This window comes from Macrotis lagotis, chromosome 6, assembly GCF_037893015.1.
Source record: "Macrotis lagotis isolate mMagLag1 chromosome 6, bilby.v1.9.chrom.fasta, whole genome shotgun sequence".
Taxonomy (NCBI): domain Eukaryota; kingdom Metazoa; phylum Chordata; class Mammalia; order Peramelemorphia; family Peramelidae; genus Macrotis; species Macrotis lagotis.
In genome coordinates, this window is record NC_133663.1 from 106,523,162 (window position 1) to 106,539,244 (window position 16,083).

Here is a 16,083-nt window from a genome sequence, read left to right on the forward strand (position 1 = left end):
AAAGTCTAAACACCTCCCGGTCAAAAGAGCGCTCATAAAAGGACAGGCCGGCAATTAGGGTAAATCATTTTTTTTTTATTTTTTCATCAGTTCTAAAACAGGGAGCATTAAAATGGGGCAAGGAGAGTCTATGGATAGAGGACATTATTGGAAAGTGCTAAAGCAGATAGTTAAAGAAAGTGGCTTGTTAATGACAACAAAACAATTTGAAGAATTTATTCAAAGTGTACAAAAATGTTGTCCTTGGATTCCAGAAGAAGGAGTATTAAGTATTGAAAGATGAGAAATTGTGGTGAAACAGATGAGTGAACATTATTATAAACAGGAAAGTCAGGAGGCATTTCCTATAGGAGTCTTTTCATTGTGAAATATTTTAAAAATCTGCCTGACTCCACCTGGAAATGTTCATTTGGCTCAGAGTATATTAAAAGTTGATGCAGATGCTCAAACTATTCAGCAGGAAGAAAAGAGTAAAAAAAAAAAAAAAAAGTGGTGGCTTTTACCTCCAATGCCACTTTTGGACAAATATTAGCCCCAGAAGATTGGACTAAGATAACAAAAACTGCTCTTGTACCAGGAGATTACTTAATATGGAAAAGTGAATTTTTTCTGAGAATTGTACTAGTCAGGCTAAAAGAAATGAAGCAGCAGGGTTAAGAGTAATATTTGAAATGCTCTCTAGCATTGGTCCATGGGGAGGAGTGAATAATAGAATTGGGTATAGTTTACAGGCACACGAACAGGTATAGCTAAAATTGCCTGAAATAGAAGGAGGCAATAGGTGAGAGATCAGACAGCTTGTTTGTTCATGACTCGCTTATCTTGATCTTAAAGTTAACTGAGGGAGGAATTTTTCTATATAAGAGAGAGAATTGTTTCCTGAAGACTTGATAAAATAAAAAAAAGTTTAAAAATGCTATTTAATTTCAAAAAGACAAGATAATCAGGTTCATTTTAAAATACATAATTTGATTATTACAAAAAATAATGGGACAATTGAGGAATTAAAAATAGAAAACTCCCCTCCCAGCAAAGATTTAGGGCTATTCCTTTAAAAAAGAAGTCATTTGGTTTACTCTAAGCTGAAAGGGGATAGGGGATATTCCAATTAGGCTGAGGGATTTTTAAATGACTGCCTTCTCAAAAGTTATAGTTATTAATAGTTAAACAAGAAGTGTTAGATATCAAAAACCTTTGAACAGAAAAATGTACTACTGTTCTCTGCATTTTTCCTCTGAATTCTGGGAAGATTTGTCACCTTTGGTGATGTTCTGTTTTGTTTTGTGTGTCATTATCTGGTATCCTGTTGTTTTTTTGTCTTTGTGTAGTGTTTAAAGGGACCCTCTAGAGTAAGAGCAGAGTGGGGTTTCCCTATATTTCAGGGGCCTCTCGGTTCTAAATGCTCTGACTCCGTTTATGTGTCTACATGGGTTTGCTTTAAAATACAGGCAGTGAGAGAAGCTTTCAGTTGTCTCTCAGGCCTGCTGTTCTCTGTGTTCTGATTGTTGAATCCACTTTCCATTCTCTCTTTTCAAAATTAGATCTTTTTTTCCAAAACTTATGATTAGTGCCAAAAAAAAAAGGAGATTTTCCTGAGAATCATATTGTTTTTGGAGAAGGGGTTCTGTTATTTTCTCTTATTTTCTGGTCTGATAGACTAATAGAATTTTATTTACTGATTTGGCAAATTATACTCATATGGAACCTATAAGAAATTGAAACTGTCCCTAAAAATTATTTTTTGGATTGGTCTTAATTAGCATGTTACATTATCTATCTATCTATCTATCTATCTATCATCTATCTATCTACCTATTATATATATATGAAATAAGAAAAAATTTGGGGGGTGAGCAAGGAATGATAAACAGTAAAGGTAAATAATTAGTGCATACTACCCTGATATCTCAAAATGTGAGGAATCTCCAATTCCCAGAACATCATCTTGTCAGTAAGAATAGAAAACTCTTTTAAGTTAGAGCATTGAGAAATTAGAATAGCGCTCATACAAATAAGGATTTGCAAACTTTTATATTTTGAAAAGGAAAATAATTTAAGGTAATTTTGAATATGAGCTTGGAATTTATAAGATTATTAAAAGAATTATAAAAATGTCTTGTAATCATAAAAAGGGATTTAACAATCATCTGATCAAGAAATTTTTATGTATTACAGAGTTTTAGGGAATAAAGGGAATATACATTAAAATGAAATTATATGTATAATTAGTAAACTTTGTATAAGAACAGATTCAGAGAATTTTTCCAAACTTTAAGATTATGTTACAATAACAAACAATGGATGAACTGAAGTATCATCCATCACCTTTGTAAACATTTGTTATTAAAAAACTGGAGAATACCTTCCAAACAACAACCTTCCCAAATATTTCTCAAGGTCTTTTGGCTCAGAGAGATTATGAAAAGCTGTGCTCTTCAACTGAGTGTCTTTTTTTAGGTTTTTGTAAGGCAAATGGGGTTAAGTGGCTTGCCCAAGGCCACACAGCTAGGTCATTATTAAGTGTTTGAGACCGGATTTGAACTCAGGTACTCCTGACTCCAGGGCCAGTACTTTATCTACTGCACCACCTAGCTGCCCCCTGACCTAGTGTTTCTTAAAAGGAATATTTATATTCCTATATGTAAGATCAAAGTGACTTATTTAATATCTGTTATTTAAGAAGAAATTATATATGTATCCTGTAACAATGGCATTGGTACAAGTTTTACATTGTATTTTTAAAAATTATGATTATATATATATATATATATATATATATATATCTACATTGGATTTTTTTGAAAATAATTTTATATATATGTACATTATATATATATATATATATATATATATATATATATATATAATTATATAATATAAAACAAGCCATTCCCCAACTGACAAATGGTCAAAGGATATTCAAAGGCAATTTACAGATGAGGAAATCAAAGCAATCCATAGCCATATGAAAAATTGCTCTAATGCAAATTAAAGCATTTCTGAGGTACCACCTCACACCTCTCAAATTGGCCAATATGACCAGAAAGGACAATGATCAATGTTGGAAGGGATGTCGGAAATCTGGGACACTAAAACATTGTTGCTGAACTGTGAACTCATCCAACCTTTCTGGAGAGCAATTGGGAATCATACTCAAAGGGCAACAAAAATGCGCATACCTTTAATTGAACAAAACCACTATGCCTTGAAGAGATCTTGAAAAGGGGTAAAAACATCACTTGTACAAAAATATTCATAGCAGCCCTGTTTGTGGGGCAAAGAATTAGAAATTGAGTGAATGTCCATCAATTGGGGAATGGCTTAATAAAAGTGGTATATGTATGTGACAGGACACTATTGTTCTATTAGAAAACAGGAGGGATGGGAATTCAGGGAAGCTGGGAAGGATTTGAATGAAGTAATGGCTTGTTTTTTTGAAACTCTGACTCAGTTCTCTGTGTAATATTTTAGAAATGAGTCCTTTGTCAGAAATACTAGTTGTAAAAATTACTTCCCAATTTACTACATTTGTTTTGATCTTGGTTACAGTGGTTTTGTCTGTACAAAAGCTTCAAATTTAATGTAATCAAAATTATCTAGTTTGTTTTTAATGATGTTCTCCATTGCGTCCTTGGTCATAAACTGCTTCCTTTTCCATAGATCTGACAGGTAAACTATCCCTTGATCTCCCAGTTTGCTTGGAATATTGTTTTTTATGTCTAAATGCTAGATCCATTTTGATCTTATCCTAGTACAGGGTGTGAGGTGTTGGTCTAATCCAAGTTTCTTCCATACTAACTTCCAATTTTCCCAACAGTTTTTATGGAAGAGAGATGTTTTATCCCAATAGCTGGACTCTTTGGGGTTATCAAACAGCAGATTAATATAATCATTTCCTGCTATTGTACCCAGTCTATTCCACTGGTCCACCACTCTATTTCTTAACCAATACCAAACAGTTTTGATGACTGATGCTTTATAATTTTAGATCTGTTAAAGCTAAGCCACCTCCTTTTGCACTTTTTTCATTAAATCCCTGGAAATTCTTGACTTTTTATTTCTCCATATGAGCTTTTGACATTTTTTTCTAACTCACGAAAGTATTTTTTTGAAATTTTGATTGGTAGGGCACTAAACAAGTAGTTTAATTTTGGTAGAATTGTCACTTTTACTATATTAGTTCGACTTATCCACGAGCAGTTGATATTTGCCCAGTTATTTAAATCCGATTTTATTTGTGTATTACATTTAATTTTAAAAAACTGTTCTTATTACATAATTTTGCTATCTCTTATACTTTATTTTTTTCTCTTAAGGATACGATTTCTCTCTCATCACATTCAACTTAGATAAATGTATACCATGGAAACAATGTAAAGACTAACCAACTGCCCAACTGCCTTCTGTGGGAAGGGAAGGGAAGGAAGCGAGATTAGGAGGAAAATTGTAAAATTCAAAATAAATAAATTTTAATTAAATTTGAGAGAGAGAGAGAGATTCCTAAGATTAATTGAAAATTTTAAATAAAATATTAGTGATGAGATTATGGCCTGTAACCAGGTTGCAGGAAATAGGGATGACAGAATAACAACCAGAGTTCTCCATTGATAATCTCTCAGTGTCAGAGGACTATAAAGAAGGCCCCTCAAAGAATTGGAAATTGAGGGAATGTCCATCAAATTAGGAATGGATAAAAATGTTATGGTACATTAATATTATGGAATATTATTGCTCTATAAGAAATCATAAATGGTCAGACACTTAGAGAAGCATGAAATGACTTACAGGATCTAATGCTAAGCAAAGGAAGTTGAACCAAGAGAACAATATACACATTAACAACAACATTATGAGATAATCAACCTTAATGGAAGTAACTACTCTTAGCAGTTCAGAGACCTAGGACAACCATATTAGACCTGCTATGAACAATGTTATCCCCATCCAGAGGAAGAAAAGCAAAACAAAAAAAAAAAACCAAAAAAAAAAAAAAAGGAAAGAAAGAAAAACCAACCCTTCAGAATCTGATGAACACTTTTAGAAATATTATCTCTTATGTATCTCTTTCCCTTAATCCTAATTCTGCATACTGAAAACGAATAATATGTAAACTTTTTTTATCCAAAATATGTATGTACAATATTAACCTGTCACTGGTGTGAAGGGAGGGTGGAAGGAAATTTTGTAACTTAAAAATATACATGTGCACATAGATAAAAATTAATTAATTAATTAAAAAAAAGAAGCCCCCGCCCCCAGCACCTAGGGAGAAGCTATATGGTAAAGTTTTGGGAAGATATGGATGAGAGTCTCAAAAGATGGGAAGGTATGGACAAACTACAATTTGCGTTGTTAAAGGAAATTCCTAAATTTGGAGATCATAAAACTGAGTATTTGAAAGGAAAACTGAATAAAAGAAAAATAATTAACTGATTATATTTAAATAAAAATATCTATGACCAGGGGCAGCTAGGTGGCGTAGTGGATAAAGCACCGGCCTTGGAGTCAGGAGTATCTGGATTCAAATCTGATCTTAGACATTTAATAATTACCTAGCTGTGTGGCCTTGGGCAGGCCACTTAACCCCATTTGCCTTGCAAAATACCTAAAAAAAAAATATGACCATATGATTATAACAATAGATGGGGAAGCAGCCTTTGATAAAGTACAACATGGACTTATGCACTAACAATAAGGCAAGAGAGGAATTAAACACAGAAAAATCAATAGCATTTCTACACAATAATAAAAATGAAGAATATAATGAATAGGAAGTTCCATTCAAAGGAACTACAAAATGAATTTACAGTGTCAACATACCAAATCATACTTTGTATAAATATAAAAAATAGATTAAAAAAATAAAATATTCTTATTATAGATAATGACTTAAATAACTAGAGGAACTTTTAATGTTTTTGACTATCTTATCGATATAAACAAAATGCAAATTATCTAAATTAATTTAACTATTTAAAGTTGCAATAAACTAAGGGACTTCATAGAGTTAAACAAACAAAAACAAAACTTATTTGTAGATTTAAAATATGTGAGTAAAAAGGAGGAGTAAGAATAATGAAGGTAAAAAAACTTCTAGACTTCAACTTAAAATGCTTCAATCATCAAAACTATTTTGATATTGGTTAAAATATAGGTAAGCATGTATTAGTGAAACATCCTAGAAAAGGGTTTATTATTTAGTATTTGCTTTCCTAATCAGGAGTTTGAAAATCCCCCAAATATAAATATGTAGGCAAGAAACTCTATTGAGAATTTCTAAGAATACTAGATAATAGTATTCTGGAAATTGTTTAATTCAATTCCTTACATCAAGTGTCACAATAAACTAAAGATATAAATAGAATCTGAAAATTAAACATCATAAAATGTCATTAAAAACTTGGGTGAGAACTAGATGAGGTACATTAATGGAAAAGATTAGGAAATGAATTCTTAACTGAACAAGTGACAGAGGAAATCACAAATGATAAAACAAATAACAAACAAATTGTCAAAGATAACAGAAGATGGAAATACCCAATGCCAAATTGGAAGAACTACCTATTGACTCAGTAGTTCTGAAAAACAACTTAGCACATGACCAAAAGGTTCAAACCTTTTGACTGTGATTAAAATGGGCATAATATAAACAAAAAGTCTAAAAACCAAAGTCTATTACAAGGAATCATTTAGAATTCTCAAAGAAAATATTGGGTTTGAACATATTTCTTAAAAAATTGTCCATGCATGCTATATGGAATATAGGGAAATTATGGGTTTTGTTTTAACCAAAGAGGAAGATGATAACAAGAAATTATCACATGCAAAACATTAGAGGAATATATTAAAATTTCAGTGAGATTCTTCAGGGAGGGTTATCAATCTATTAAAAATAGAATAGGATTCTAATCTTACTGCCTTTTCATTAAATCTCACAAAGTAATGAATTTCAACAAAATTCAACATAAGGTGACATAGTATAAAGCTACATGACAATTCACAGTTCAGGGGCACTTATATGATCTTAGAATGTAAGGATGATTTTTTTCTTACTAATTTAAAGAAATAATATTAGCATTTTAGTAATTGTACTAAATGAACTCAGTTACCTCAAATAGCAATTACTTTTTATTTTATTTTTATATAATATGATCTTATTTGTTTATATTCATTATGATGTTTGGGCTTCCCCCCCTTTCTTGAAAGGCTCTGAAGCAAATATAGTTTTTCTCCTCACAGATACATTTTCCTATTTTGCCTGATTTGATGAGTCATGCAGCTCTTTTCTATAAATTTGGTTGTTCCTTTTAATGTAACTCAGTATGTGTTAAATGTAATATAATACAATCTTCTTCCCACTTTATTATTTCCCAATTATTCCTAGAGTCCCTTAACCTTTAAAGGTATACAACCTCGAGTACTAAGATTAGTTTTCTGCTGTGTGATTTCCCACTAAATTTTCAGCTAATCTTTCAAAGTTAGATGCTAATTTAACTTTTGATTCAAATTTAACAATATTTTCCAAAAATACTTCCCTGTTTCTCCCAATGAAACAACACTGATTACAGCCAAATTAAAAAAAGAAAAGGAATAACAAGCACATAATATTGCACATGTTTTCAAAGAGTTTTGTTAACTATATTGTTTAATTTTTTTCCTTTGTTACAAGTACAAACTGTAAGTCATTATATATCAAGTGATAACTAGTATTAAAAAATAAAGCTATTTTTTTAAGACCAAAAGATCTAGTGATGAGTTAGTAGACATAAGGTGATGTCAATATAATAATAATCATACCAAGATAAGCACTTGGGAAAAGCCTTCAATAAGCAAAAAGCATAAAAACAATAATAAAAATAATCATGAACATAGCTCTTTAAAATTTACAAAGCACAATCTTCACAATAACACTAATAGTAAAAGGTATATAAAATATGTGCAATGTTCTGAACCTATCTATGGTCTTCTACCTTCAATAAAGAAATGAGGGAACTCTATTTTTCTTAAGGTCCTAAATTGAATGTAAAAACAACAGAGATTTTTTCTTCTTTTTTTGGCTCCTATTTACATTGCTGGTGAAATCTTGTGTATTGTTTTCTTGGCTCTGTTTATTTCACTTTGCATCCACTCATGTCTCCTTGTCTCACATATTTCACTGAATTCATAATATTTATCCCTTATGAGACAAATTTTTGAACATTACTGATAGGAATAAGCTTTGTTTATAATTCTTATTAACACTTATAAATTATTAAAAATTGAAAATGGATGATATCAAGAAAGGGAATACTATGAATATTTTTAGTGTATGTTGGACTTTCAACTGTTTACCTCCTGGGATATATGTTTGGAAATGAAATCTCTCCTGAAAAGGCATGAATTTTTTTATTCAATTTTTTATCATAATTTCAAACTACTTTTCCAAATAAAAAAATCTTAGAAAATGAACCAGATGAAGATATGATATCCAAAATATATTGAAACAGACAAACAAAAGAAGATAAGGTCAAGAGTTCTAACAGATATTGTGTCAAAGAATACGAACAGTTTTCAAATGAAGAATTAATTATTATTGATAATCACATGAAAAGTTGCGCCAAAACAGTAACAAAATAAATGCTAAAATAAAGGAGACAAAACTATGTATTGAACAGAACTCACCACAACAGCAAATTGTTCTGGCTCACATAGATTATTATATTCATTCTTGAACTTAGACAGTGAATTCAGTTGTTCCTGATCTGGCAGGTGCTTTATTAAGTTCTAATAACAATAAAAAGAAAAAATATTAAACAATATCTTCACAAACCTATATTCATACAAAAATTTTCTAGCACAAATCTCCATTAACAGCCAAAAAAATACTTTTGTAAAGAAAGGACAAAGGAAATACAATTGACCACAAAATTGATATATAAATCATGTCAAACAATATATAAACTATATTACTATGAGTAAACCTACCAATTTGGAAAATCTTGTCATTTTCTTTTAATATAAAGACTAAAGTGGCAGAAATTATAGGAAAAACTATTAAAAGCATTACCAGTGAAACATCATATAAGTATTATCAGTTAGTTACTATTCAAATGGTGAGAAAGTTATCAATTCACTACTAAAATGGAAGGTGATGGTCAAAAGAATAGTCAAGGTGGTTTAATGCCATAATTTAATCAATTAACCCAAAGAAATATTGATTATGACACCTTTGCAGCCAAGAAAGGAATTTTTGTTGAAAAAATTCATAACTGAAAGAAGGGAGCAGAAGTAGAAGAATACTGTACACATTAACCGTGACATTCTGTGATGATCAATTAAGATAGACCTTTTCTCAGCAATACAATGATCAAAGACAATTCTAAAAGACCTGTGTTGAAAAATGCCATCCACATTCAGAGAAAGTCTAAGGAGTATGACTGCAGACCAAAACATGCTATTCTCACTTTTTTAAAATTTGGTTTTATGGCTATTTTATCTTTCATGACTTTTTCTCCCTATTGTTCTAATTCTTCTTTCACAATATGACTAAATAGAAATAATGTTCAACGTGAATGTACACATATAACCTGTACCTGATTACATGCTGTCATGGGGAAAGGAATAGAAAAGTAGAAAAATGAAAAACTCAAATTTTACATAAAATAAATATTGAAAACTTTTTTACATATAATTAGGAAAAGATTAAAGTACGTGAAGACACAAGATACATTCTAAGCTACCACACTACACATGAAACTACACAAAAAATAGCATTCCTTTTTTGTATTTCATTGATAAAACTGCTTAAACAAGATTTAATATTGATCCATCTTTAAAAAAGTTATAAAATCAACAATTAAAATGTTTGAGTCTCAGCACTTGTTAGTAACTTATTTAACTTTAATCTTTTGTAACTGTCACATCAGACACAAAAATAGAATAACTCATGCCCAGAAAGGTTATGCTAGTTAAATAAATGTTAAAAAAAAAACTAATGTTATTAAGACATTAAACCAAATTACATATCATTGACTCACTGTGTAACCTTGGATACAGAAAACTGGGTTATCAAAATGAGAGAAGATTAAATAAGAATAGCATAAGACTTTAGCAAATGTCATTTATTATAAATTTAAATTTAATATAAAAATTCAGTCTTCAAGTTTATAAGATTGATTTTTAATTAGTATTATAAGTCACTTTTTTCCACATTAAGCAAAATTGATATAGAATTATCAAACATTACTAAATATTCTATTGGAACTAAAGAGCAAACATTTTTAAAAAGAACATTCTAACATTATAAAATCAGTTTTCTTTTCTTTAGGCTAAATAGTTACAAATTTAGCTTTCTATGTGATGCTTTCTAATTGTTATAAAACAATTTTGAAAATTCTCAAACTTTTCCAAATCACCTCATTGCAGAATTAGTAACTGGGAATATTAAATGGCACATCAATATGGAGGAAAACTTTAAATTTCCTATATACCAAATTTATATTTTTATACAATATTAAGGTTTTTTTTTAAAAATTAAGTTATTTTTATCCAATTTAAAAATCTCATATTTTAATGGTTCCTTTTAATGCCTTCTGCCATTTTAAAAATTGATACAGCAGAATCAATTATTTATATCATATTCATATGATTCTAATTATATTTAAGCAATAACAAAATCCTTGACAATCAAGATATTCATGAAAAAGTAAAATAACAAGAAATTACCCTGTTCTCTGAGAAACTATTGATTAAGAGATTTTGCTCTTTACATTATACCTACTTATTTCTCTTGGAAGTTAAAATTATTCTTGATACTTGATACTGAACTTCCAGATTACAATCATCCATTGGCTTTTTTTTACAATTATACTTTTCACAAATCTTTCTTATGAACATCAGATCACACTGAATGTATTTTTTTAATTTAGCTAGTCTATTATTATTTAATTTTATTAAAGGTTATCAGTGATCTAAATTCTAAATCCAAAGACCTTTCTTCATTTTTATTTATTTTTTGATTCTACTGAACATTTCTCTCATTTAATCCCTTCTCTGGTAGCTTCTGAAACTAAAATGTTCTCCTGATCATACTATTTTTCTCACTCTCTCACTCATCATCCTTTTCCTGTCACCTTAATATAGTGTTCTTAGTAGTTCCATATTTTATTTTATTTTTTTTTAGGTTTTTGCAAAGCAAATGGAGTTAATGGGGTTAATGTGCCCAAGGGCACACAGCTAGGTGTCTGAGGTCGGATTTGAACTCAGGTACTCCTGACTCCAAGGCTTGGTGCTCTATGCACTGAGCCACCTAGCTGCTCCCATAGCTTTCCTATAGGTTTTCCCAAGTCCACTCTTGTCCCCATTCATCAAGGCACTATCAGATTCATGTTTCTTAAATTTAAGATACAGTCACAAGATTTCTGAGCTCAGCTTCAGACAACTCTAATGTTCCGTCAAGACTCTAGTACTATCATGATTTTCTGAACCTCATGTCTCATTACTTACACAAACTCCTAAACTTCAGCAAAAACTGGCTTATTTTTACTTCCCTTCAAATACATACTCTAGTTTTCTACTTTCCAAGCCTACATTGTTCTTTACACCTGTCCTTTTATCTCTAAAACATTTACCTTCTAAGGTTCTACAGTGTCTTTAGAGACCAAGTCAAATGCTATGTACTCCAGAATCATTTCCAAAAATACTTATTAAATAATGACCATAAGGTTATCTCTTAGGTCATGATTGTTAGAGTTCTAGGGTCTTGTTATGATTTGTTATTGCTTTTGTTTCAACTTACAAATGCACTTTCATAAAAAAATTATTTTTTCAATTTAAGTTTTGTGTCTCATTCCTCTCTTAAAATCAAAGTTATAAAATATAAGGGATAGGATTTTTATATCTCAGATTTCTATCATTCCTAGTAGCTAAAATACTGCATAAAATAGAAAAATAACATGTACTGGGATAGAATTGAAACTTTCATCATAAAACTGAATTTGTCATTGCTTCCCTGTGTATTCTTAATTTAATAAATTCACATACTACAATTAATTCATTGCACAGTCACTGGCCAAGAATGACAAGGATGAGAGACATGAAGGAAGGGCCTAACCATATTTGGGACATCTAATGATTGCAGTTTCAGAGAAACTTTGATAAAGTGATGCATGCTGCTAATGAAAACATGTCTCTCCAAAAATTCCACATAAACTTCGAAATATATCTAAGTATCCAACAATTTGTATTAAAAACTAATCATTGGGGCCAGCTAGGTGGCGTAGTGGATAAGAGCACCAGCCTTGGAGTCAGGAGTACCTGGGTTCATATCCGGTCTCAGACACTTAATAATTGCCTAGCTGTGTGGCCTTGGGCAAGCCACTTAACCCCATTTGCCTTGCAAAAACCTAAAACAAACAAAAAAAAACTAATCATAATTTGATTTAGTTATAAAAAGTCAACCTAATAAAGTTAATAAAGCTACATAATAGTATTTAAAAGCCTCTAAAACTAGTCCCCCCCCCCCTTGAAAAGAAATAAAAAAGGAGAATATCTCTTGACAAAACTCGCAAGGGTACCCTCAAAGAAGTACTATTTGGATTCTGAAGGGAAAAAAAGAAACCAGAAGCTCCTCTGGAAGCCTATGAAGTCAGCCAAATGGTGCAGTCAATTGTTAAGGGCCTGAAGTCTGATAGATCTGTGCTTCAATCAAGTTCAGACAATGCTGAGTAAGTGACTTCACTTCTGTCTGGTTCAATTTCATTAACCATTAAAGGGACATCACAGTAGCTCTCACCAATGACATAAAATTTGTGAGGCACTTACTATACTGCCTAGGACACAGTAGGTGCTTAATAAAGGCTTAAAATGCCTTCCTTATAGTTTTGATTTTCCAGTAATTGGTAAAAGGAAGTTACCATCTCATAGTCAAAGGGCCATCTGAAAATTATTATGTCTGTGGATGCAGTTATCTTTTACTTTATATGTTCTTTCAGCAACTTAGGGGGAAAAAAATTTTATCTACAACTGTTATATATATTATTTGATCCTATCATCACAATTTAACCTATACTAGTTATATACTATAAAAATTATGCTTCCTACTGCAAATAAATATTTAGCACATTTATCCTAAAAAAATCAAGATACAATACTGGAAAGGGGAAGAAGAGAGTAGAATTATCAAAAGTTATTTAAAGTATGAGATAGATATACATCTATCTATGTGTTATATCTAAAATACATATATGAAGTATCTGTGCAGTTAAATTGTCTTAGTTAATTCCCAAAGTCATTTCCACTAGTACCATTCAGATATTCCAGAAGATCTAATAGGTTCAAGTCCCTAAGACCCTTTGTTACATTTATTTTTTTTTTAAATGAAAATCTGAAGAAAAGAAATGAAACAATAAATTTAGGCGAAATTTATCATTTTCTCCCAAGGTATTCACAGACACACAATTGGAATGAACCACCTATAATATCACATTCCCATTATCTACTCTTTCTTATTTCTTAACCCCTTTCAATATGATGGCAATTAATCTTACCAATTAACATTACATACTCCAAAATAATCAGATACCTCTTAATTGGCAAGTTTAACAATTAAATACCATTTAAAAATAAAGTTGCAACAGTACAGATGATTAAGACATTACTATGATATGTAACATTTCTGGAAAATGACATGTACCTACTCTCTCAAGGCTGCTTTCTGTTTTGTAAAACATAAAAAGAAACAAAAATAGGATTTTGTATTTGTGTGGGAAAAACACTTAAATGAATCCAACAAAAATTAGATATTGACAAGCATTTCAATAGGTGAGAAAGGTAAGAAATAGTTATATCTGAATCCAACTTGATACTGGTAGAAGTGCACTTTTTAGTCAAAACCTTATTCCACAATAAATCAAAATAATTTGGGGCTCATAAATTATCATAAAAGAGGAGATGGTTTTTATTTTCATTTTTTTTGTTTTTGCAAGGCAACAGAGTTAAGTGACTTGCCCAAGGCCACACAGCTAGGTAACTATTAAGTATCTGAGGTCAAATTTGAACTCAGGTACCCCTGACTCCAGGGCCAGTGCTCTATCTACTGTAACACCAAGGTATCCTCAAGGATATGGGGGGGGGGGGGGGTTGATTATATTTATTTTATTTATATTTATATAAATATTATATATTATATATTTATATTTTATTTTTGTACATTTTATTTTTATAAATTATTAAAATATTCTTGTTTAAGAGCAAGCATAATAATACTCCCTCGCCCCCAAAAATATAGACCCTCATGAGCAATAAAGAGAAAAACATTAGAATTAAAATTAAAAAAAATAATAATAATAATAATAATAATAATAATAATAAGGGAAGAAAGGTGGATGGAGCACCGGCCCTAGAATCAGGAGCAGGTAAGCCCAAATCCGGCCCCAGACACCCAACAATCACCCAGCTGTGCGACCCTGGGAGAGCCACCCTTACCTGCAAAAACAAAAACAAAATAAAATAATGATGATGATGATGATGATGATGATGAAGATAATAATAATATATTAATAATAATAGTAATAATAATGATAATGATAGGGGCAGTTAGGTGGTGCAGTGGACAGAGCACCAGTCCCAGAATCAGGAGCACCCGGATTCAAATCTGGCCTCAGACACCCAACAATCACCCAGCTGTGCGGCCCTGGGGAAGCTACCCAACCCCAACTGCCCCGCAACCCCCCCCCAAAAAAATAATAATAATAATGAATGTGCTTCAGTCTGTGTTCCAACACCAAGAGCTCTGTTGCAGGTGGATCACATTCTTCATGATAAGTCCATAACAAAATCTACTTCCATATTTTTCCACTGTTGTCATTGCTGATCGCAACTCCCTCCATTCATATTTTCCCACTACCATATGCTATATTTTCTCTCTCCTTTCACTCTGTCCCTCTTCTTAAATGTGCTGTAGGGTAGCTGAGTGGCACAGCAGACTGATCACAGGCCCTGGGGCCAAGCGGCCCCAAGCCTACACACCACCCCTAAGGCCCAGCAACCACCTGGACCTGTGGTCCTGGACAGGCCATTCAATCCCACCCGCTTGCAAGAAGTAATAAATAAAATGTGTTATATCTGACCCCTCTTCTCCATGGTCCAATTCTCTCCCCCATCCCTCCCTTCCTCTTGTCTCCCTTCTCTCCATCTTATTCTAGATGTCTATACCCCATTGAGTATATATGCTGTTTCCTCTCCGAGCCACCTCTAATGATAGCGAAGGTTCTCTCATTCCTCCTCACCTTTCCCCTTCCATATCATTGCAATAGTTCATTGTAATAAAAAAAATCTTATTATATGAAATATCTTAGCCTATTCCACCTCTCCTTTCTCTTACTCCCTTACATTTCCCTTTTAGCTATTGACTCCATTTTTACAATATATTATATCTTCAAATTCAGCACTCTCCTGAGCTTCATCTCTAAAAGCTCCTTCAACCTGCTCCATTAAATGAGAAGTCTCTTATGAATGTTATCAGCATCATTTTTCTATGCAGGAATATAAGTAGTTCATATCAATTGCAAAAGTTCATTGTAATATATCTATATCTATCTATATGTGTGTGTGTGTGTGTGTGTGTGTGTGTGTGTATAAGCTCTTTCTACCTGCTCTATTAAATGTGAAGTTTCATATGAGTATTATCAGTATCATTTTTCTATGTAGGAATACATGCAGGTCATCATCATTAAGTCCCTCATATTTTTACCCTTCTCCTCCATTCTCTACGCTTCACCTGAGTTCTGTATTTGAAGGTCAGAATTTCTATTCAGCTCTAGTTGTTTCAACAGGAACATCTGAAATTCCCGTTTCATTGAAAGTCCATCTTTTCCCCTGGAAGAGGATCTTCAGTTTTGCTGGGTAGCTGATTCTCAGTTGTATTCCACTCTCTTTTGCCTTCTGGAATATTATATTCCAAGCCCAATAAGCCCTTAATGTAGTTGCTTCTAAGTCCTGTGTGATCCTGACTGCAGCACCACGATATTAGAATTGTGTCCTTCTGGCTACTTGTAATATTTTCTCTTTGACCTGGGAGTTCTGGAACTTGGCTATAATATTCCT

At 31.8% G+C, this 16,083-nt stretch overlaps 1 protein-coding gene across 10 annotated transcripts in view; it reads right to left on the reverse strand.

The window, feature by feature from the left end:
- Positions 1–16,083, reverse strand: part of DIAPH3 (diaphanous related formin 3) — a 543,832-nt gene that overhangs the window by 304,774 nt on the left and 222,975 nt on the right. For all 10 annotated transcript variants that reach the window (XM_074191775.1, XM_074191779.1, XM_074191781.1 and 7 more), the window contains one exon: positions 8,662–8,763. In XM_074191775.1, coding sequence (XP_074047876.1) covers positions 8,662–8,763 — 102 coding nt within the window. The remainder of the gene's footprint in view (positions 1–8,661; positions 8,764–16,083) is intronic.